This window comes from Aedes albopictus, chromosome 1 (assembly GCF_035046485.1).
Source record: "Aedes albopictus strain Foshan chromosome 1, AalbF5, whole genome shotgun sequence".
NCBI lineage: Eukaryota > Metazoa > Arthropoda > Insecta > Diptera > Culicidae > Aedes > Aedes albopictus.
Genome location: NC_085136.1, coordinates 224,678,250 through 224,701,741, shown reverse-complemented (window position 1 = coordinate 224,701,741; position 23,492 = coordinate 224,678,250). Strand labels below are relative to the sequence as shown.

Below are 23,492 nucleotides of genomic sequence, written 5' to 3'. Positions count from 1 at the left end.
AAACCCCCTGGCATTTTCTGAGTCATTCCAAGATTGTTTTGAGATATTCCAGATCAACCAAACTACTTCGGAGACCACAACTTCAGGTCTACACTTGTGCTAATAACTTTTACCACTGCGTTACGTAGTGTTGCATAATCCACATGTATTTACCAAAGTAATTTGAGGAACAATAAGCGTTGATATATATTTTTGGATATTATGGGCCATTCTTACTATTATAGACCTTAGTTGATAAAAACAACCACTGCAACATGAGGTGCAGCGTTCGGAATTTTCGCTCATTCTCACGAAAATAGAATTATCCCTCACGCCAATTTTCAGCGAAAATCTGGCTTGAGAAATCTCCCACACAAAGAGGAGAGTGAAAATATATTTTCACTCATTCCCAAAGCGGCGAGAATTTCGTCGGCCGATCATGTTGTCTTGCCTTGATTCCTATGACGCCGACGACAATTTGTTTTATGTAGTAAATTTTCTACTTCCTCTGTGTGGTTGGCGTGGTGGTGTGGATAGAGTGCGCTGTCGCAGTTGTTTTCAGTAATGTTCCAGGTTCGAATCCCGTCGCGGGCACAACTTTTGTTAATCTGCTTTGAAAAGATTTTCATGAGAATGGCCCACTGCGCACGTATTTATGCTGGTCTGCTTACTCCCACACGAAATTTGACATTTGAGCGGTGTCGGCACCGCTCAAACATCAAATTTTCTGTACGAGTAAGCAGGCCAGCATAAATACGTGCAGTGGACAGTGAAAATTTAACAGAACGAAAAGAAGTTATCCGCAGGTTGCTGCGATTTTCAGTTACCTATCATGAATCGCTGCTCTCGAAAGAAGGAAGTGCTGGAGGGGAAAAGTGTTCCTCAAGAAAAATAGTGAAAATAAGCTCTCCCGCCGCCGTGTGAATAGCATATTTCATATCGCTGAAACGAAAATTACGAACTCTGATGAGGTGATATCGTTTTGATGTGATGTGATGTGATGGTTGGCCACCACCAGTGCGGGTCTTGCCATTTCGTACGGCAGGGTTAGGCAGTTTCAGTATGCTTAATGTCGAACGACACTCGCTTTAACCATCACTTCATACGACAAACGCAGTCCATCAAAACATATTCGATTCACGCAAAAGACACTCAAGCCAACCCTCGTTCAATGCAGAGTCAACCACATCCAACAGCAGCGATCGTCTCTAGCTTTCGAACCACACGATGAAACACTGAAGCGAGCTTTTGTTCTTCGCCTTACATTCATATTCATAGGGCGTGCTATGTTTGTGTTTGTTGCGCCATGCAATACAACTTAACAAATTGACCTTCATCCTGGCCCTTTCAGATGAGAGTCACCCAGAAGTGAGTGACATAGCTCTGCGTCGGAACGACTGTCGGCTGTAGCGTTGATGGAGGAAGAAGGGCAATGTTGATGTTGCGGCTTTTTTTTTGTGTTATGATGGTGATAATGCATAAGACTGCATTACATACTAAGATTTCCGTCTGGCGATTTATTCCCCAAGGGTGCGTCAATCACATTGCAGAGTGTTGGAGCTGATCTAACCACCAATGATGCAAATGATCACCTTAGGGGCTGTCCATTAATTACGTAAGGTAATTTTTGCGATTTTTCGACACCCCCTCCCCCCCTTGTAAGATTTTTTGTATGAGAACCTAAAAATTTTTGTATGGCGCGTAAGATTTTTCAAATCCCCCCTCCCCCCATAAACCCTTACGTAATTAATGGACAGCCCCTTACTAGTGCTCATCACAACTCATCAACTGTATATTTATCGCGTGCGATTGAACTGTGCAGCGATGACCAGCAGCAAAGAGGTGGCAAAACGAACATGATGTAAATCACAAACGATTTTGCACACATCTGACTGGGCCGTCACACGCTCGTCCGAACAGCTGAATCATACCGAATAGGTTGGTTTGCGAAGCTACGGCACGAACGCTCGACACGCACACAGAAGCAACATTCGCATGTACCGATACCATACTAATAAAGCTTCCAGCCAACGATGCTTCGCGATAAGCTGTCGAAAAGCATCGAAAGCGATGAAAAGAGATGCTTGGCAAGAACGCAACGGCTCAACGGCGAAAAGGAAGAGTCAACTATGCTGATCAGTGTTGAGTCCGTTCGTGTGCTACTCGTATGCGAGGTTGATTGAATAAAGCGAGGATGGGTGAAAACGTATTCGTTGTCGAAAGCAAATCGCATCATTTCGCGAATGTTTTCATCAAATAGCAAGCTTGCTAACCACAACCATCACAATCAAATAATTGGGATGCTTTATGGAGAATATCTCCGTTATTTGAGCCTGGTGACCACGACTCCCGCTTCCAGTCAGCAATATTTTTAATACCCTCCCAATTATCCTCCTCCCATAAATACATAGACACATGACAAATGAATAGATAGTCTTTCTATTGCCTTCCAATTGCTTCATGTCGTTAGTGCTAAAAAAATGTTTCGTTAACTAGTCTAACACACCCAGATCCGTGAACTTCTGTGATACTCAGAGCTATTCCAAAATACTTTTGAGATACATATTTAAGAATTACTAAACTTCTCTACAACTAAGAACCTCCAGCTAAGGTGAGGATACCCGAGCAGAAGGGCATACCTTGCAAATACCATGCGAAGAGCAACATGTGCTCTAATACCTAAAATTGTTATTGCTGCGTTATTCTACGAAATGTTATGAGAACATCACAATAACAGTTGGTGGTTATTGATCAGAGTTTGGTATTGATGTAGTATTTGTTGGTATAGCAGTGTAAATAACCGAAGAACAAGATTTGCTATTACATCATGAAGTCATCGAACAAATGAAACATTCAATAACATTAGTTTGTTATTCAATAACTTTGGAATAACAAATACAGCAATTGATTTTTTAGGTATGCATTCATTATTGAAATAACAAGACTTGTTATTTTCTAGGTGTTATTTATACAAAATTTTGGTATTCATTTTTGTTATTTTGCCTCTTATTACCACCTAATGAAGGGCATATCAAGGTATGGTAGTATTTAAGATAAATACCTTGATATGTTATTCACTTGTTATTTTCTTCTGCTCGGGTATGACGAAGCCACATCTTGAGCACAAATCTGAGGGCAAATGTGGGACGGTTGGTAATGTTGTGCAACTCAAAACAGGAGGAAAAGAAATAATAACTGCTGTAGACTCCATGTAATATATTGCAGGACAGTGTGTACGATTCTGAACGCCATAGTCTCCGATTGAATTCAGTGAGCTCTAGTAAGTATAATAGATTATACAACAACAACAGAACTCTATAAAGCCAAAAGCAAAACTTAGACTGCTGTAGATGCTAGATTTTGAACATCATAATAGTTTGGTTGACCCCAGCGGGCTGCAAAACGGTGAGTCGATAAGGAGAGCGCCCAACATAGCTCTGGTCCTCACAAGTTCCTACCTCATGCTTCCACGGGTCAAGCGATGACAAAGGGACTGTCCATTAACCACGTGGTCATAAGGGGGGGGGTTTCGGCCAATGACCATTTTGTATGGAAGGAAAAAAAATGTATGGACTAATGACCACGCGGGGGGGGGCTTGAGCAGTCCCAAAAAAATGACCACGTGGTTTATGGACAGCCCCAAAGACCGCCAGCTAAGAGTTGTGTGCTTAGCTGGTAGTGTAGCCTGGGCACTGTTGTCCTTCTGACTTCAGCTAGATTAAGGAGGTACGATTCGAGCGTCTGTTCACCAAGGAGGTGCGGCTCAAACGCGTCTGTTATGGAATCCAGCGGCTGAGTAAGAAACGCTGCACCACGCCCAGCTAGATCCAAGGTGGTAGCCCCATCAGTGTGGTCGTCCTAGTGTTGGTTGGGACGTTAAACAGAACTGGCACGATGGCCCTCCGGCGAGACAGGAGTGCTGGCGTAGGGCGTAGGCCCAATAAGCCACCCGTAAAAATTCCCATTGCGAATAACATAGGAGAAAATACAACTTGATACAATTGGCAAAAACCCACGCGACAAAAAAGGATTACGAATGGGAACGTGTAATATGGTCACTTGGTTTCGCAGGATGTGGCAGGATAATTTACGACGAACTACATCCCCGCACCTTCGATATCGTGGCGTTGCAGGAACTTTGTTGGACTGGACAGAAAGTGTGGAAAAGCGGGCATCGAGCGGCTACCTTCTACCAAAGCTGTGGCACCACCAATGAACTGGGAACAGGATTTATAGTGTTGGGCAAGATGCGACAACATGTGATCGAGTGGCAGCCGATCAACGCAAGGATGTGCATGTTGAGAGTTGAGGGCCGTTTCTTCAACTACAGCATAGGTAGTACATCGGCTACTGCACTAGACTTCGCGACTCAGAATCACAGAAACGACTGGTATGACGGCGAATGTGAGCAGTTGAAAATCGAGAAGAATGCAGCATGGGCGAGAATGCTGCAACACCGTACGAAAGCGAATGAGGCACGCTACAAACAGGCGCGGAATAGGCAGAAATCAGTATTCCGGATGAAGAAGCGCCAGCAGGAAGAACGAGATCGCGAAGCGATGGAAGAGCTGCACCGCGCTAAGGACACATGAAAGTTCTACGAGAAGCTGAACCGCTCGCGCAGAGGCTTTGTGCCACAAGCCGACATGTGCCGAGATAATCACGGGAATATTCTCACGAGCGAGCGTGAGGTGGTCGATAGGTGGCGGCAGCATTACGGTGAGCACCTCAATGGCGACGTTGCAAATACCGAAGATGGCGTGGTAACAGATCTAGGAGTATGTGCACAGGACGAAAGACTTCCGGCCCCTGACCTCCAAGAGATTGAGGAGGAGGTTGGCCGGTTGAAAAACAACAAAGCCGCTGGAGCAGATCAACTACCAAGCGAGCTTCTAAAATACGGTGGAGAAGCACTGGTGAGAGCACTACACTGGGTCATTATCAAGATTTGGGAGGAGGAAGTATTACCGGAGGAATGGATGGAAGGTACCGTGTGTCCCATCTACAAAAAGGACGACAAGTTGGATTGCGGGAACTACCGCTCGATCACACTACTGAGCGCTGCCTACAAGATACTCTCTCAAATTTTATGCCGCCGTCTATCACCGATTGCAAGAGAGTTCGTGGGGCAATATCAGGCTGGATTTATGGGCGAACGCGCTACAACGTACCAGATGTTTGTAACAAGTGTCAGTGTAACGTCCAGTATTGATGAGATTTGTCGCGTGTAATATTCGTCGTATTTTGGATTAAAAAAAAAGAAAACGTTTGTAGTTAGGTTAAGTGTAACGTCCCAAAAATCCCACGAACGCAGCCATCACTGCACTACTCTATACAAGGACGATGATAGTTCTGCTAGCCACCACCAGGCTGCACAGGACTTCACGAATGGGCGGCCATGGGGGTGGTGAAATGTGCGGCCCTGGGAGGCGAACTGGGTGGCCATCATGAGGAGGATGTACGGCGGGTCAATGGCCAAAGGTTCGGGGTCAACGAGCTTGAATCCAACAGATCATTAGCCTGGTGATCTTCAGAGCCAACAGTCGAAGTTTTGAAAAGTTGTTAGAAGCAGAAGTTATTTGGAGAAAAGTATAGTTAGAGAAGTGAAAAGAAGTTTTGGAAAGCACGGAAAAGTGGAAAGAAGGAGAAAAGGAAAAAGGAGAAATTAGAGTAATCTGGACATCCAGGTAAACCCCATAGAAATAACCCTGAACCTAGCCATCCGAACAGTGCCTAACCCGCCATTGTGACTCTCCCATTGTGCCTACAGGACCTCGCGGTTTTTATTTTAAAACCGAACTTTGCGGTATCTTTTGGAGCCACACCGCAGCGTAGACCCTACTCACCTTTTTGTAGTGCGTCCGCATCACCCCTGTACCCGATACAACCATCAAGCGCGCCGACGAACCCAGGCTTTTCCCAGTGACTCTACGGATCACTGAAGCCTCGAGTCCGTCAACACACTCGAGGGGCGCACGGGACAGGAGGAAGGTCCGCGAGAGGCTGCAGCCAAAGGAGAAGAAAGACGAATGAGAAGAAGTGCCCGCCCCCTAACCCGGATGGAGGAGTGAAGCCAGTGGACAGGCGAAAGGAGCGGAGCGAAGGCGTTGCAGTGCGCAGGGCCTCAAAGAAGTGAGAACGAAGTACGAATAAGGTAGGAGTAGAGAAGTGAAGTAAGAAAGAGAGAGGCGTCGTCCGGTGTTGAGGGCGGACGCCAGAAAGCTAGGAAGAGATAAGCTAGGAGGAAGAGAGAAAGTAGGACGTCAGGAAGTGAATAAAAGTGTACACGAGACCAAGAGAATAGAGGGAGTTTTCTTAATCGAACCTATAAGTGTTTTCTTTCGCGGAGTGTCACGAGCGTCTTGCCGACCCTGAGGGGGTTTCATCATTGCTGGGAGTAACACGGCCCTTGCTAAGTTACTTGTTCGCCATCCGCCAGGTGTTGCAGAAATGCCGCGAATACAACGTGCCCACACATCACTTGTTCATCGATTTCAAATCGGCGTACGATACAATCGATCGAGAACAGCTATATCAGATTATGCACGAATACGGATTCCCGGATAAACTGATACGGTTGATCAAGGCGACGATGGATCGAGTGATGTGCGTAGTTCGAGTATCAGAGACACTCTCCAGTCCCTTCGAATCTCGCAGAGGGTTACGGCAAGGTGATGGTCTTTCGTGCTTGCTGTTCAACATTGCTTTAGAGGGTGTAATTAGGAAAGCGGGGATAAACACGAGTGGAACGACTTTAGAATCTAAACTCAAGAACAGTTTGGATGACCAAGGATATCAAGAAAATATATTCCGCATCATATTCTACCCTTTTTATACTGTTGAGTACCTTAACCTCAGAAATACGTAGAAAAAACTCTATGATAACGCTTGGAAAAATTCCGGCTTCAAAGGGTTAAGGGATTTCAGAGGGAGTTCCAAGTGGATTCAAGGATTCAAGGAGGCTTTCGAGAGCACCAGAAGGACATCAAATCTGCCCTGATGCTACCATGAAATGATCCTGAAACTCACTCAAAGCTCTCTGAAACTCGCCCCAAATGCTCCCGAATATCCAATATTCACTCTGAAATCTCCCTTGAGCTCCCTGAATCCTTCTAAAACCTCTTAAAACGCCCCTGAAATCTCCTGAAATCTCTCTACAATCTTTTGACACGCTACTAATATCCTCTGGAATTCCCATGCTCCCAGAATTACCCCGATACGATTATGAGACCCATCGCTTAAAGATCCCAATAACCAAAGATAAAAAAAATGTCACGGAATTTTCGTTCCAGGATTTATTGTGTGAAATTGCATTATTATTTTCGCGCTTATCTTTTATTAGAGTTCGGCGGCGGTTATATGCCCGTAAGGCATAGCGCCGCAGTGACACTCGCAAGGCAAAACAAAAAAAAATATGTTCCCGCCCAAAACAAAAGTACGTGGGTTTCGGGAAGTGACAAATGTTTTGAATGTATTTGTGATGAACGGCAAGAGTAGCTCAGTAAAATGAGTGTGTTTGCTGCCAAACTTCATGTAGTAGAATAAAATACTTTTAGAACCTGAATCAAAGATTTGTAGAGGTCCCCCTGTACTGATTTTGCAGAAATTATTTTGGCAACATATAAAATTATACTATTGATATCCACAAAGTTGTTTTCAAAGTTATCAATTTGACACGGTTTACGGTACCTACTAAGTAATTATATATAGTGAGTTTATGAAGGGGCTAATCAATAGTTATTCTTGCTCCGCGTATTCAGTGCGGCATTAATCAGGTTCACTTTGATTCTCTACTGAATAATCAGAGCTTTCGTTGATTTTATTTCCCGGCATTTCATTCAGACCATGTGAAAATCCCAAATAGTCACAAGCGTGAATCAGAAATGACCTTTCCCATCTGGTTACCCATGGTAGTGAATCCCATGGAAGCGAACTCGCGAAAGCGACCGATTGTTGTCTGCCTTGACAGAAAAATTAGCAGTTTTTTGTGGGTTATTCGCGCGTGGCAACTCCCAACTCGTCTACACGGACTATTAGTATTATTGTGTCCTCCGTTGGTTGGTTGCTTTGGCTGCGCGGCCAACCTTCCCTACATGGCAAATCTTTTCGATGAGCTGATTTAATAACAATCGATAGATTCGTTGTTACGAAAGTGGAAATCCTTTCACCGCACCCAGTTGTTTTGTGCTAGCTTGATGGATGCGACGACGACGTTGTCGGGTCGTGACGGTATTCGAGATGCGCTTTGAGTTCGATTTGAATGTATAATTTTACGAGTTACGTTGAAAATCTCCATTCGATGTCAATCATATCTCATTCGTCCATGCACAGGGCTATAGTTTGTACGCACTTCCGTACCATGTTAGTATCTCTATCGCTGTCCATATGTTGTGAAGTAATTTCGCGCTTACAGCTAGCAATCAACATGTACAGCAAAGTCCACATGAATAGTATAACCACGGTCAACGTTGCCATTTATTTGCATACGAGTTTTTTTTATCGTAATGGATGGCGTTGTGGAGTAGCTGATGTAACGATTGCATCCATGTATTTCCTGCATAATTGCTTAAGTATAATATTCAGTTGAATTGAGTTATAACAAATTATTGGATCCTTGCGAATAGCACATATGCTTCCTGGCCTAGTGGCAACCAACAAATTAATACAATGACAGGCCAAGAAAGCCTTTCAATTATGAGCTGTGGAGTTCTTCAATAACATTTAGTTAAAGAGAGATGGACAATGTTCCAAAGGGAGCGTAAAGCTTGAAAGAAAAATAAAAGAATCATCATGCTCAATTGAACACGGATGAATAAGTGCTCCAAAAGCATGAAATCTTCATAAATAAACGTCTAAATCAATTTAAAGAAAACACTCTCAAAAGGAAGACAGCGGTGAATAAAAACATCAACCAAAACCAAACATCATTCATCACTTTTTGTGGTCTGTCCGCTCCGGCCACCAGCTGATTGGTCGTAACACTTCCCAACTGCTCAGCCGCAGTAACATCTATTCCCACAATCATAAAGCCGGTTGCTGTTGACGAGAGAGGCAATGCGGTCCGGAAGTTGGTTATCGCATTCGTGTGGCCATTTTTGAAGTCCAAGTTCTCCAATTATCCACTACACTTAACACGAAGCCCCTTTTGCATAACTGCGGTCCAGTAGCTGCCCAGTGTTCATATACCTACCTACTGCTACTGGAATTTGTCATGCGCTGACTAACTGGCTACCATTAGCTGAGGGGTCTGAAGCATACCACACCACACTCTTTCGCAACTCTAAACAAGCCCCATCTCGGACGCGATGGTAAAAGCCGATCTACTCACTTTACTACATCATTCATACCGCTTAATCGCGGCGCGCCGAACTTCACCTTTCCGACGACGTGTAGTACCGTGGGATCTGGCGGCTTGATGCAGGGCCGGCGCGACTGCTCTGTATGTGCCGACCAAATACAAAACCGGCAAACGTGAACGATGCGTTTTTCGAATGTATTGACAAGATATAAGGAAAAAGTCCAAAAAATGACGTCAAGAATCCCAACAAACATAATCGCTGTACAACGGCTGAACGGCTTTTAAGCTTGATTTGAAAAATTTTGGTTGGATAAGCTGTTATTCAGCTACCAATTTTTCTTGGTTTGTCATCGGTGATTCCAACGCGCAAGTTGGGAGCTGTTCCGTAGATCAAATTATGGCCATCTCAGACTCCGAAGCCCTCATAGGTAGTAGACACAACTCCTGGAAAAGATATTTACCCGTCGTCCATATCGCCGCCATCAAGGATGGGAAAAAATCATTCATTTATTGCCCAAGCGAGTATGGTACTGAATGATATGCGGAGGTTTAACGAAACTGTCAATGGCGTTCGAAGAAAAACAGCGTCTTCTCCCGCCATGTGCAACGAATGTGCCAGGTCGAAGGACAGAGTGACCGAAAGCAATTCGACATCAATTTGTAGCGCCGGTTACCGCCGCACTAAGGGGCGTTTGGCCAATCTAGCTGGCCAATATTATTTTCAGGGGATTTTCACATATCTAATTCGCAATTAACATTGAAACACTACATAAACGATATTTGAATGCAATTTGCATGATTCACACAGTTACAAATGCCCTTTTCAATTAAATAATTGATATATTAAAGGAAGTCTTCACTTTTTTATGAAATTGCCTACCTTTAGGCGTAAATCACGGTTTAGAGAAATTTATTTATCAAATAACTCCAAAAGTACATCACATATAAGAATTTTGACAACAAATTCGAATTTAGGGAAGCTGCATTTTACTTGTCAGGGTATTTTTTAAATAAACGAACATTGTTTATTGAAGACATTTCTCATTTAAAACACAAACAATATTGATAGATTCTTGCATTAGTTCAATATGTACTGAGTAAACCAATACTTGTTTTAATAATATGAAACGTGTAACTTTCACTTTTATGCAATGGTCGTTGGTAAAAGTTGATAGGTATGATCAATGTCACCTTATATTACGATTACTTTGATAACTCGTGAAGCATTGCATACTTTACGTAATAACTATCATTTCAACGATCAGTTCAGCAAAATGTATACGAGGATCAAAAATTATAAGTAAAGAACTCCATCTCAAAATTATTTCGATGGAAAAGAAGTTAACTTAGAGTTTTTAAGCCAAAAGTTAAATTCGTAGATGTGTTTTCCTTTTCTAACAGTTTCAACCTGTTCTACAATCCCATTTTAAACAATTTTTCGATTAATTGACATTTATTTTTGGTAAATCAAACAAAATAGAATCAAAATAGGCCCTTCAAACGCTTAACTGAATGGGTTCTGATGAAATAGAACTAAATTTGAAAAATCAGACGGCTATCCCCAAAGACTGTAATACGCCTTAAAGTATGCAATGACTCTGAAATTACAATTTCTTCAATAGCTTTCATTCAGAAAAACGTTGATTACTCAAAAGTACGCACTTTTACGCAGCTGGATTTTCTATTAGGCTCAAAAAGGATGTAAGTGCTTGTGTTATAGGAAGTCTCGACCCAGCAATCGCCAGCAATCAAAAACTGCAGATGTTTTTTTGCTTGTTTTCACATGAGGGAGCCCCAAAGTAAGAAACTATACAAATTTTGAAAACATGAATGGTTTTATCATCTCGTTGCAACAATTGTGGTATATTTTGTCTATTGAAACTGACTTTGCGGTTAAAAAACTGAAAACATATTCAAACAACCAGAGACAAACTTTACTCAAAAATTGTAAAATTCCTCAACCCTAGCTTTGACCTAAAGCAGACTTTGTATAGGTTTCTTGGATGGATATTCGAGTATAGGGCATTATTCCACAACTATCCATGTGTCATATTCAGTACACATTTTCACAATACGAGCGACTTTGAAAAATGACTTATGGCCGGCTAGATTGGCCAAACGCCCCTTAGTTCGCCGCTGTCAGGATAAGTCGATAAAATCTCTACTCCAAAATTTCTTTTTCCCCTTAAAAACCTATGTATAAAGTTGATATTCTTGAATTCTACGGATAGAAACCAAGCCCTGAGAGGGCTGAAGTGCAAATAGTTTTGAAATAACTGTAAATATTTTTCGTAAATAATGTTTTTTTAAATCCTTTCAATTAGTTTTTTTGCTCTTCTTCTTAGTGTTTGTCTTTTCCTTTGCTTTTTCTCAAATTAAATTGAATTACATAAATGAATTGTAACAAAGGTTCTGATAGTTCCGGTTGCTTTATACGGCCAAGAATAATGGCCATTGAGTGATGTCATTATAGGTAAACTGGAGGACGGCATCTGGCGGCGTCGCAGAAACTACGAATCGTACCAAGTATATAAAGATATTAATATATGTTACGGGGGTCTGCGCGTATTCATAAACGGATTTGTGTTCTACACCTGACGTTTCGGATACATGTATTGAGCCGTTTTCGAAGGATTACAAATGGACCATTTAGTACAGCATTCAAAAACATAGTTTACATAATCTTTCAGATAATCACTTCGATCAATCGTGAGTTAAAATGTGTTGAACATAGTCGCACGTCATCAATTCACTTTAACGAGATACAAGATTTTGTTCGGATACCAATATATGGAGGAAGACCTGTGCGCCGACTTTATAATGCTCGGCGGCGGCGTGTGGGCCATTTTTGGCCGGTGGCGGCGGCGTCGTGAATCGGCGTGACCAAAATTTGGTCATAATCTCAACATTGATAAAGCAAAGAAGTTGTCATTTGGATTTGAGATTTTTCGTTCGAGCTTTTTCATGACCATTGATGACATAAACTATTACGTTTGAATGAATGCCTTTTTTATTTCTATTCGGGCCCGTCATTGCTACCAGTGATTAGACCTATTGTGACATTACCTGTTTACTTAGTGTAGTGCATGCTGCATAACTCCATTGCAAACATATCGATTTTGCTACAAGTTTGTTGTTTTATTTTTTTTAGAACCTTCAGAAGCTACTTAATTTGATAACAAGGTCGCTTTATTTACGTTAAGGAATCCCCGAATGAGTTCAGGCAGGAATCTCAGAAGAAATTTCAGGAGGAGCCTTAAAGAAACTCCTGGAGGATTCCATGAAGAAAATTTTGGACTAATCTCTGCAGGAACTGCTGCATGAATCACTGGAGGAACTTCTGCAGGAATTTCTGGTAATACTGGTAATCTTAGAGAATTCCCTGCAGAAACTTCTGAAGAAATCCCTGATTGGAATTTTCGAAGAATTTAACAAGGAAATTAAGGAAGAATCCCAGAAGAAATACCATGAGGATTCTGAAATTATTTCAAGCAGAAATTCCAGGGGAATTACAGCAGGAATCCCCGAAAGAACTCCAGTGGAAATTTCGAAAGGAATTTGAGAAGGAATCCGCTAAGGATTTCTAGGAGGAATCCGCGAAAAAATCCCAAAAATTCAAGCAGAAATCCCCAATTAATTTCCAACAGAAATCCTCAAAAAGGATACCACTGATAATTTCCAAGGGAATTCAAAACATAATCCTTAAAGGATTTGTAGGAGGAACTAATGACAAATACCCAGGAAGAATCTCTGAAAGAATTCCAGGAGAAATCCCTGAAAGAGTTCTAGGAGGAATTATCGAGAGAATTCCACGATGAATCGTCGAAGGAATTCCTGGATGAATCCACAGGGAATTCCAGGAGGAATGTTTGAAGAAATTTCAAGAAAAATCACCAATGGAATTCCAAGAGGATATTCCGAAGAAATTCCAGCAGTAATCCCCGACAGAATATCAGGAGGAATCCCGGAAAGAATTTTAAGAGGAATCCTCGAAAGAAGTCAAGAAAAAAATTCCCCGAAGGAATTCCGGGAAGAATCCCTGAAGGAATTCCAAAAGGAATCACCGAAAGAGTTCTAGGAAAAATATCCAAAGAAATTCCAGGAGGAATCTTCGAAGCAATAACAGGAGAAATTCCTGCAGGAATCTCAGTGGGATTACCGAAGGAATTCCAGGAGGAATCTCCGAAACAAATTCAGGCGGAATCCTCAAAGGTTTTTCAAGAGGAAATCCCGAAGGGATTCCAAGATGAATGGCTATATGAAGTTCAGGAGGAATCTTCGGAGAAATCACTGAAGAAATTCAAGAAAAATATCCCGAAGGAATTGCAGGAGGAATGCTGGAGAAATTCTATGAGGAATTTCTGAAGGAGTTTCAGGAGGAATTCTAAGGAAAGAATTCTAAGAGGAATCACCAAAGGAATTCCAGGAGCAATCCACGACGGAATATCACGAGAAATCCTTGAAAGAATTTCAGAAGGATTCCTTGAAGTAATTCCAGGAGCGATCCTCAAAGGAATTCCAAAACGAATTTTGAAAGGCATCCCCAAAGGATTCCCCAAAGAACCATAGAAAAATATCCAGGAGGAATCCTCGAAGAAATTCCAGGAGAAATCCCCGAAAGAATTCCACGAGGATCTCCTATATCAATTTCTAAAGGAAATCCCCGAAGGAATTTTAGGAGGAATCCCCGAAGGCATTTCAAGAGGTATCACCGAAAGAATTTCAGGAGGAATCCTCGAAGGAATTCTACAAGGAATCCCTGAAATAATTCTAGGAGAAATACCTGCTGGAATTACAAGAGGAAATCACGAAAAGAATTCTAGAACAAATCCCAAAGGAATATCATGAATAATCCACAAAGAATTTCTATGAAGATTTCTAAGGGAATTCGAGAAAGAATCTCTAAAGGATTTGTACGAGGAATTAATGAAAAATTCAGAAGGAATCACAGAAGGAATTCCAGGGAGAATCCTGGAAAGAAGTCCAGAAGAGCCCCTGGAGGAAGTCCAGGAGGAATTCACGTAGAAATTTCTGCAGGAATTCCAGGGAGAATTCTTGAATTCCGGTAGGAATCTCCGAAGGATTTCCAGGCGGAATCTTCGAAGGATTTTCAGCGGAATCTCTCAAAGGGAATCTTTCCGGATAGGGGAAAGGATTTGCAGGAGGTATTCCTCAAGAATATCCCGGAGATATGCTTGATTGTAATCCCAAGGAAATTATTATAGGAACTCCTACAAGATTCCATGAAGGAAAACTTGAATGAGCTTCTGGAACTCTGATGTTACTCCTGAAGGCAACCGTGAGTCACCCTGGACAAATCTAAATCTCAATCTTCAATGTGAAAGAACCCCTGGAGCGATTCCTGGAAACTCAACAGGACAGGAACTTCTCGAGGAATCCCTGTAGGAATTTCTGTAGGAATTTCTGAAGGAACTCTCAGACTAATCTCTGAAGGACCTCTTATGGGAATCCTGAAAGATCTCTTGGATAATTTTTTTTATGTATCTCTAGGATGCATCCTCCTGAAAAAAAAACGCTGAAGGAAATCCTAGAGTTTTCCCTGAAGGTACTTCTGTCAAGATCTTCCTGAGATATCTTCTGAAAAAAAAAACAATGATGAAACTTTTGGAGGCATTCCTGAAGAGTTTTCTGGAAGAATCTCTTCGGGAGAGATGTGAATCATGAATAATGAAAAAAACTTTCGTTTTTAAATGGACACCCTGAAATTTCATATGAATTTTCTTCAGAAGTTCGTAACCCTCGAGTGATCTCGCTGCAGTATTTTGTACGTTGAAAAAATCTCGCTTTTTGTGCTCAACATTAACGTGGCGCAGGCGGTGGTGGCCAGCCGCGCGAGTTACGGAAGGGTAATAAGAGTTTTCTGCAGAGTTTGCCTAATACAATAGAAAAAATAGACAGCCCAAAGTTCCAATTACCAGACTTCAAATTGTTAGAATGTACTGTTTTCAATTTTAATATCATAAGAGCTTAACTTAAGTTATAATTGTTTTTAAAATATATTCTCTTAATAGTATTATTGTTTCCAAAATATGATCAATTTTTTGAATAATTTCATGGTAATCTCTGTAGCAGATGGAATGGTTTTGACAAGCACAGAGGAGTTTTGGAAGGCTTCGCAGGCTCCCAAGTTTTACATGAGTCTTAGAAGGCGGTTTCAAAGACGCTTCAAAGCATTTCAGGACGTTTCAATGCGTTTCAGGAAGGGCATTTGGGGGCTTCAATGGGTATTATGCGAGTTTCACGGGGGTTTCGAAGAAAGTTCAGATGCGCTCCAAAGCGTTTCAAAGAATTTCAATGCGTTTCAGGGCATTTCAGGTGGTTTCAAGAAGAATTCAGAGAGGTTTTAGAGAGTTTCCCAAGGACACACTTTAACGGGAGATTCAACAGGGCGTTTCAAAGCGTTTGATGAGGTTCCCGAGGGACTTCGTAGTCTCATCTGTTATCAGGAGGATATACTCCACTAAAATCGTATTTGATTCATGTAAAGTTAATCAATCAAGTCCAAATTTATACAAATAATAATCAACTAATTGTGAAACTAACAGTACAAATTTGGTGATTCTGTCGGGGTTATGACCAAGGATACGACTGAGGTTATGATGGTATGGTTCGGCCTCGCAATCCTAAGTGGAGTGGAAAACGCTAGTTTTTTCTCGATCCATTTGGGTCTCTTTTCAAGTGTTCAATCTGTATGGTTTTTGATCAAAAAGATTTTGCCAATAGTTTTTTTGCAATTTCTCATCGTAATAGGCTGTTTTACCTCACGTAAATCTGACAGGAAAAGGCCTAATTTCCCGCACCAAATAAACAGTGCTGTAATGGTTCATTACAGCACTGATTTGCGTTGCGTAACGAACCATTACAGCACTGATTTCAAGTTTCATCAACTTCTTAATGCTTTCTGGAAGCAGTTTTGAAAATTGTGACAACACTACACAGTATTACCTGCTATGATCAGATTTTCTTAAACATGGCTATGGAATTCAGTGTGCAATTTGATGGGAAAGTTTTGTTAAAACTAACCACAAGCGGTAATTTATGAAATTGCAAAAAACATTGTACGCAACTCGGTGCAGAACTCAATTTTTACAGCACTCGTCGTAATCATCCAACTCGGCCAGCCTCGTTGGATAAATGTACGACTCGTGCTGTAAATATCTTAATTCTGCACCTTGTTGCGTAAACTACTATTCTCAATCAAGATTCTAAAAAGGATTCTACCCAAGCAACACACTTGGTAATATAAGAGTTGCGGAAGCGCAAGTTTTGGTTAATTCTAACATTGTGTTATAATTACGTCACATCAACTTCCACACACCAAAACTTGCGCTGCTGCAAATCTTAGGCGTTGTCCATAAACTACGTAGACTCATGTTTCGTCATTCCAGACTCCCCTTGTAAACTTTTGTTCAGACAAAATTTTCTAAATTTGAATAGAGCGTAGACTTTGGCCAGACCCCCCGTCCCTCTCCTAAGAGTCTACGTAGTTTATGGACATGCCCTTATATGACACAATGTGTGTTGCCAGAATGCATGGTTGTTACACAAAGTGCGAAGCGCGACTTTTCGCGTTACAAAAATTTACGAGACTACTCAAAGGTTAATATTTATAATGTTTCTTTTAGATTCATCCAAAGCTTATCGGGATAACATTTTAGCTCAACGAACAAGACGACCCTGGATTAAGTGCTCCGTCTGCGTCTCCGACCCATAGATCGCTCACCGAAGATAACTGAAAGTGAAAGAGTTCCGAACAAGCCACCGCCGCAGCCGCGGAAAAAAACCTTCACTATAAGTTCAGGATCGGCTCGGGGGCAAAAACATGAGGTAGTAGTAGCTGCCATACCTAACCGTTAAGTAATGTTCCAGGGGAGGCTTCATCACAGAAGACCACAAAACCACGCGCCGCCGGTGGTGCCGTCAATGTGCTCGGAACAGAAGAAGAAAGTGAAATGAAGAGATTATGAGAGTACGAACACGATTAAAACATCTGGTTGGATTCCTGCATAGTTGAAGCGATTAACTGCATCTGGGGCCCCCCATTTGGTAGTGTGTGATCAAGCGACGAGCACAGCTGCAGTCGTCGGCGTCGTCTAATCCGAAAGGAAGTTCAACATTCGTGTGCGCGCGCGTGCCGGCGCTAAGTGTGTGAAGAAGCAAAACGAACGAAATTGCAGCAAAACAAGTGGAATAATTGAAACAAACAAATAAATAGCGCGCGCGAATAAGATAAGAGCAACAAACAAAGCAACAACAAAAAATGAAGTTCAATCCGACGGCTGTGATAGTGACCGTTGTTGGTGTTCTGCTGGCGGTGGCGGTGCGAAGATGTCGAGCAGCGACGGCCTGGTACAACAATCAGACCGAAGTGGACGACTACCGGGGCGGTCGGTTTTTGTTCGATGCACTCTTCGGGCTTGATACGGCTGGCTTTTCGCTCGGTGACGACGATGGACCGGAGGCGACCAACCAGGTCAGAGGCTGCGATTGCGGTAAGTTTTCAACAAATTCACAGATATGCTTCAAATTGAGAATACCAAATGTCACTGCATTACTAAATAAAAAAAAAAGTGTTGGAAGTTCACTTAATCATTTATTAAAGATTTAGATAAAGGTTTCTAAAACTTTACAGAGAAAACTAGTCTTGAGGACGCTCGGACAGTTCTCCTTGGGCTTCGCTTAAAATTCTGTAGCTGCACAAATTGGTGCAAGGATAGCAGATTAATTAAGGCATCTAGTGTTGAACCATGACTACTTCGAATAGCTCCTGTTACCATAAACCGGGGTCAAATTGATCAGCGGGGTGACATTGATCACTCGGGTACTACATTGTAATCTAATCCTAGGAACTCTTAAGCGTCGTAATGATCTTAAACTATTTACGTCATCTGATTCGTAGATGTCTAGAGGTGAGCGTAGACTTTTAATTTTGACGTAGGACTACGTCTCTGTTTTCTATAACCGGTGTCATTTCAAAATTTATGAAACCAAGAGCGTTACGTTTGAGTGAAAGATTTTAAACGCTCACAGTATCCTTCCCACTGAATGAAATGATAAACAAATCCCGTTATCCGAGAGATGAAACTCCCACGTTCAATTTGTAATATTCGGTGAACCTAAAAATCACTGATAAATAGTTGAAAAGTTGTTTTAAAGTTAGACATTGAAATCGCTGAAATCTATAAATATGGGTAGCGGACTAATTTTCTCGTTCAGTCTACCAACGCTCTCTGATTGGTGCGCATCGTGGGGGCAACTACCTACGATGCAGGAAGGAATGCGATCATGCGAGAGCTGTTCGTCAGTTCCATTTCGACCACCGTCGAGGTGACACCTCGAGCTGGGCAGCGGCACATCGACTCAGCGGCGACACTCGGCTATCGTACTGATAGCACCGGGAATCTCATTCACGGCAGCAAGCGGCGGGCCAGTTTTCGATGGCGTCTAGCGTTGAGCGCGGAGAAAATCAACACGAATTGCGTGGCATTGTAAATTCATCAAAATCGTCCATTATTCAAACGGTCCTTTTTAGGACCATCGAAAATGATTTCTCAAGAGTTAATTGGATAAATTTCCACCCTCGATCGAGAAGTGTAGTGCAAAGCAAGGACAGAGTATCGTTTTTCAGCAAGAGTGAAGCCGGTCATTAATCGCATCCACGGAGGCAAGCGGGGGGAGGGGGGGGCAGTTTTCGACGGCGTTCAGCATTTAGTGCGGAGAAAACAAACACGCATAGTGGCATAGTGAATTCGTTTAATTTTCTTCCTAGAATTATTCATTATCCAAACGGACGGTCCTTTTAAGGACCATCGAAAATGATTTTTCGAGAGCTGTGAATCGGATAATTTCATTCCAACGGACGGGAAAAGTGTAGTACAACCGTAAAAGTGAATTATTGAATGCTTGGTGACTCAGTCAGCAACAATTATGACGCCTAATTGTTCCACCCGGACTTTGGCAACGCATTATCATATCCGGACCATTTTGCTTGAAAAATGTATCAATTCTAACATTTTCCACATTAAAATGATCTAAATCATCTAATATTTTGGTTACATTATCCGTCCAATGGAAAATTTTCTCATTTCTCGGTTGATTAATCGTTTGATGCGTCTGGAGCAAGAGGGGCGGGTCATGCAAACGAAATTAACTGAAAAGCCAGCCGAATGGGAGGAGCTTCATATGCTAATCTAGGGGTATAAAAGCTGTGTCCTCTGTTTTCTGTCTTCATTTACGTTGGATCGGCCAAGGGGGTAGGATGTCATCTTTAGCAAGCAGCCGCACATCGACTGCGATGAATCTCGGTTGATAGCACCAGGAATCTAATCCACGGCAGCAAGCGGCGGGCGAGTTTTCGGCGGCGCCTAGTATTGAACGCGGAGAAATCCAACACGCATTGCGTGGCATGATGAATTCATCAAATTCGTCCATTATTCAAACGGTCCTTTTCAGGACCATCGAAAGTGATTCCTCAAGAGTTAATTGAAGAAATTTCAATCCTCGATAGAGAAAGGTGTACTTCGTTGCCAGCAAGAGTGAAGCCGGTCATTAATCTCATCCACGGCAGCAAGCGGCGGGGCAGTTTCAGGTGGCGTCCATCATTCAGCACTGAGAAAACCAACACACCTTGCGTGGCATGGTGAATTCATGCCACTTCTTTCCTAAAATCGTCAATTAATCATACGGTCTTTTACAGAAACACCAAAAATTATTCCTCAAGAGTTGTGAATCAGATAATTTCATTCCATCGAACGAGAAAAGTGTGGTTCAACCACATAATATATATAATATTATAATATTATTATTTTGGTTACTTCAGCCGTTCAATGAAAATTTTCTCATTTCTTGGTTGATTAATCGTTTGAAGCGTCTGTAGCATGCAAACGGAATAAACTGCAAAGCCAGCCAAATGGGAGGTGCTTCATCTGCTAATCTAGGGGTATAAAAGCATTGTTCTCTGTTTTCTTTCGTCATTTTCGTTGGATCAGTCAAGGAGATTGGAGGTGGAAGTCACCTCCAGCAAGGCAGCAGCACAACAACCCAGCGACTCTCGGCTATCGTGCTGATGATAGCACTTGGAATCGCATCCATGGCAGCGGAGCGGTGGGCCAATTTTTGACGGCGTTCAGCATTCTCCGCACTCCGTAGAGAAAACCAACACGCATTGCGTGGCATGGTGAATGAATCAAAATCGTCCATTATTCAAACCGGTCCTTTTCAGGACCATCGAAAATGATTCTTCAAGAGTTAATTGGATAATTTCCAACATCAATCGAGATGTAGTGCAACCAAAAAGCAAAAGACAGAGCATCGTTGCCAGCAATAGTGAAACTGGTCATTATTCTAATCCACGGCAGCAAGCGGCGGTCCAGTTTTCGGTGGCGTTTATCATTCAGCACGGAGAAAACCAACACGCATTGCGTGGCATGGTAAATTCATGCCATTTCGTTCCTAAACTCGTCAAATAATCAAACGGTCATGTTCAGGACCACCGTTAATTATTCCTTAAAAGTTTGTGAATCAGCTAATTTCATTCCATCGAACGAGAAAAGTGTAGTGCAACTGAAAAGTAAAAGATTGAATACTTGGTGGCCCAGCAATAATGATGAAGCCGGTCACTAATGGCCTAATGGTTCCACTCGGAATTTAACAACGCATTATTCTATCCGGACTATTTTGCGTGAAACATTGTTTAATTAAAATTAGTTTGAACATTTTTCGAATTAAACTGATCGAAATTATCCAATATTTTGGTTACTCTATCCGTTCAATGAAAATTTGCTCATTTCTCGGTTGATTAGTTGCTTGATGCATCTGGAGCATTCGGGGCGGGTCATGCAAACGAAATAACCTGGAAAGCCAGCCAAATGGGAGGAGCCTAATCTGCTAATCAAGGGGAATAAAAGCAGTGACCTCTGTTTTCTTCCGTCATTTTCGTTGGATCAGTCAAAGGGAGTGAATGTCACCTCCGCAGCTGCGCACCAATCCTGCGACGACTCTCGGCTATTTAGCTGATAGAACCAGGAATCTCATCCACGGCAGTAAGCGATGGCAGTTTTCGACGGCTTCCAGCATTCAGTGCGGATAATTTTCAATTGTCTTGCCGAAATCTTCTATTATTTAAATCGAAAATGATTCCTCCAGAATTATGAATCGGATAAATAAAAGCGACAGACTGAAAACTTAGCAACAGTATAGCCGGCCTCTAATTGTTCTAATTGTTCTAGTATCTTATTCGGACAAATTGTGCCTGAAACATTGTTGCGTTCTAATATTTATCGAATTAAAATGATCTTAACTTTTCAATACTTCGGTTAGTTCATCCGTTCGATTAGAAATTGTCTCAAAGAACGGTTGATTAGTCATTTAAAGCGTCTGACACAATGTGGGCGGGTCATGCAAACGGAATAAATTGGAAAGCCCGCCGAATGGGAGGAGCTTCATCTGCTAATCTAGGGGCATAACAGCTGTTTCCTCTGTTAACTTTCGTCATTTTCCTTGGATCAGTCAAGGAGAAGGGAGATGTCACCTCCCAGCTAGGCAGCTGCACACAAACTCAGCGATGACTCTCGGCTATCGTGGTGGCAGCACCAGAAATCTCATCCACGACAGCAAACGGCCGCATTCAGTATGGGTAAAATAAACTCGCATTGCGTGATGAATTCATGCAATAATTGTCTTGCCAAAATCTTCCGGTTTATAAACGGTCTTTTCCAGGATCAGCGAAAATGATTTCTCAAGAGTTATGTTTCGGTAATTAAAAGCGACAAACTGAAAGCTTGGTAGTTCAGCAATAGTGAAGTCGGCCACTAATATGTTCTTCCCAGATGAAAACAACGTATTATTGAATGAGTTTCACGTTAATCTTCAATTAAAAGGATCTATCTAACGCCGTTCAATTATCTAATAATTTTATCCGCTCGATGAAAATTCTCTCGTAGAAGAGTAAATTGATCATTTCTCTTCAAAACGAAATAACTCTTGAACTATTCAAAATCTTCCCAAGTAACCGAACCAGCTGAATAACAGCTTCTTGAGCTTAAGTTAGCTTAAGAGTGATTTGTTTTACTCTTATACAGCAAAAATGATTGTTGGGTTATGAATGCGTTCAGCGAAAGCGATCACACAACAACTTTACTCAACACATCAGTCCACCCATTTGTATTATCATAACAACAAACATTGTATTATGAGAATATAAAAGTCCTTCCAGCCTTTGTCCTACGTCAACATTGCGGTTATGTCTCAGACATTACCCACTCCTAGTTTTTTAGATAAAAGTTAGTTTTGCCTAATTTTTTCAAGGAATTTGCAATATATTTCTCATTTAGCTGAAATCATTGCTACTAAACAATCAATTGCTAATAGGACTTTACGTGAATCCTCTGTTCTAACATGTTTGTGGAGCCTTGGTTGGGATGTTGTGCAGTTAATCAGAACATAAATTAGTTATATAAAGTTCATTTTATGAAAAAAATAGTCATTTATTGTGGTAGAAATCACTTATTTCAAATGAAATTGCCTGCCTTTAGGCGTTTAAGGTGAAATTTCAAAATTTAAATTTGTATTTAAAGTATTAAATTCACTAGTTGTAAGATTTTAGACGCGTTATTCGGTTTTGAAAGAGCAAAATTAAGTGGTGAAGGAAATTTTCCTTTCCAACCGATGCTTAATTGTGTACTGATCAATTTCGCCCCAAAGTGGCATTTCCAAAGTTTTAATATTTGAACTTATTTAACTTAAAGTTAAAATTTGTTGAACAAAATTCTGTCACTTGGTTCCATGGCGATCCGCTGGGTACTGGTTTTTCAGTAATTCTTTTGGCAATATTTGAACAGGCACTGATGTTATCCGCAAAAGTTGTTTAAAAGTGATCAATTTGACCCCGGATTACGGTATTGACAATGATGCTAGACGTTGAAGTTTAGCCAGCACTCGTTGGGCTGTTTTGGTTTTGGTTTTAGGCCATCAGACTAGATTGGCATAGACTTTGGGTCTAACAACTGCAAGGTAGATCCAATGAGCTATCCTGGGTTTTAGCCCCCACTTTCCCCCGGTCACTCTCCGACAGGCCCAAAGAGCAGCTGTTGCCTTGTTGCAGCAACCTTTGGGAAAATCGGACAGCCAACCCTGGTGGTAATATTGCTCGTAGGTAGACTGGAAAATATAAGATTTGCTTCTGCAACCATGAGCT

At 41.7% G+C, this 23,492-nt stretch overlaps 1 protein-coding gene across 6 annotated transcripts in view; it reads left to right on the top strand.

The window, feature by feature from the left end:
• The window catches only part of LOC134285493 (serine proteinase stubble), a 74,894-nt gene that overhangs the window by 19,502 nt on the left and 31,900 nt on the right, over nucleotides 1-23,492 (top strand). For all 6 annotated transcript variants that reach the window (XM_062846320.1, XM_062846318.1, XM_062846315.1 and 3 more), the window contains exon 2: nucleotides 16,924-17,790. In XM_062846320.1, coding sequence (XP_062702304.1) covers nucleotides 17,559-17,790 — 232 coding nt within the window. In that variant the 5' untranslated portion in view covers nucleotides 16,924-17,558. The remainder of the gene's footprint in view (nucleotides 1-16,923; nucleotides 17,791-23,492) is intronic.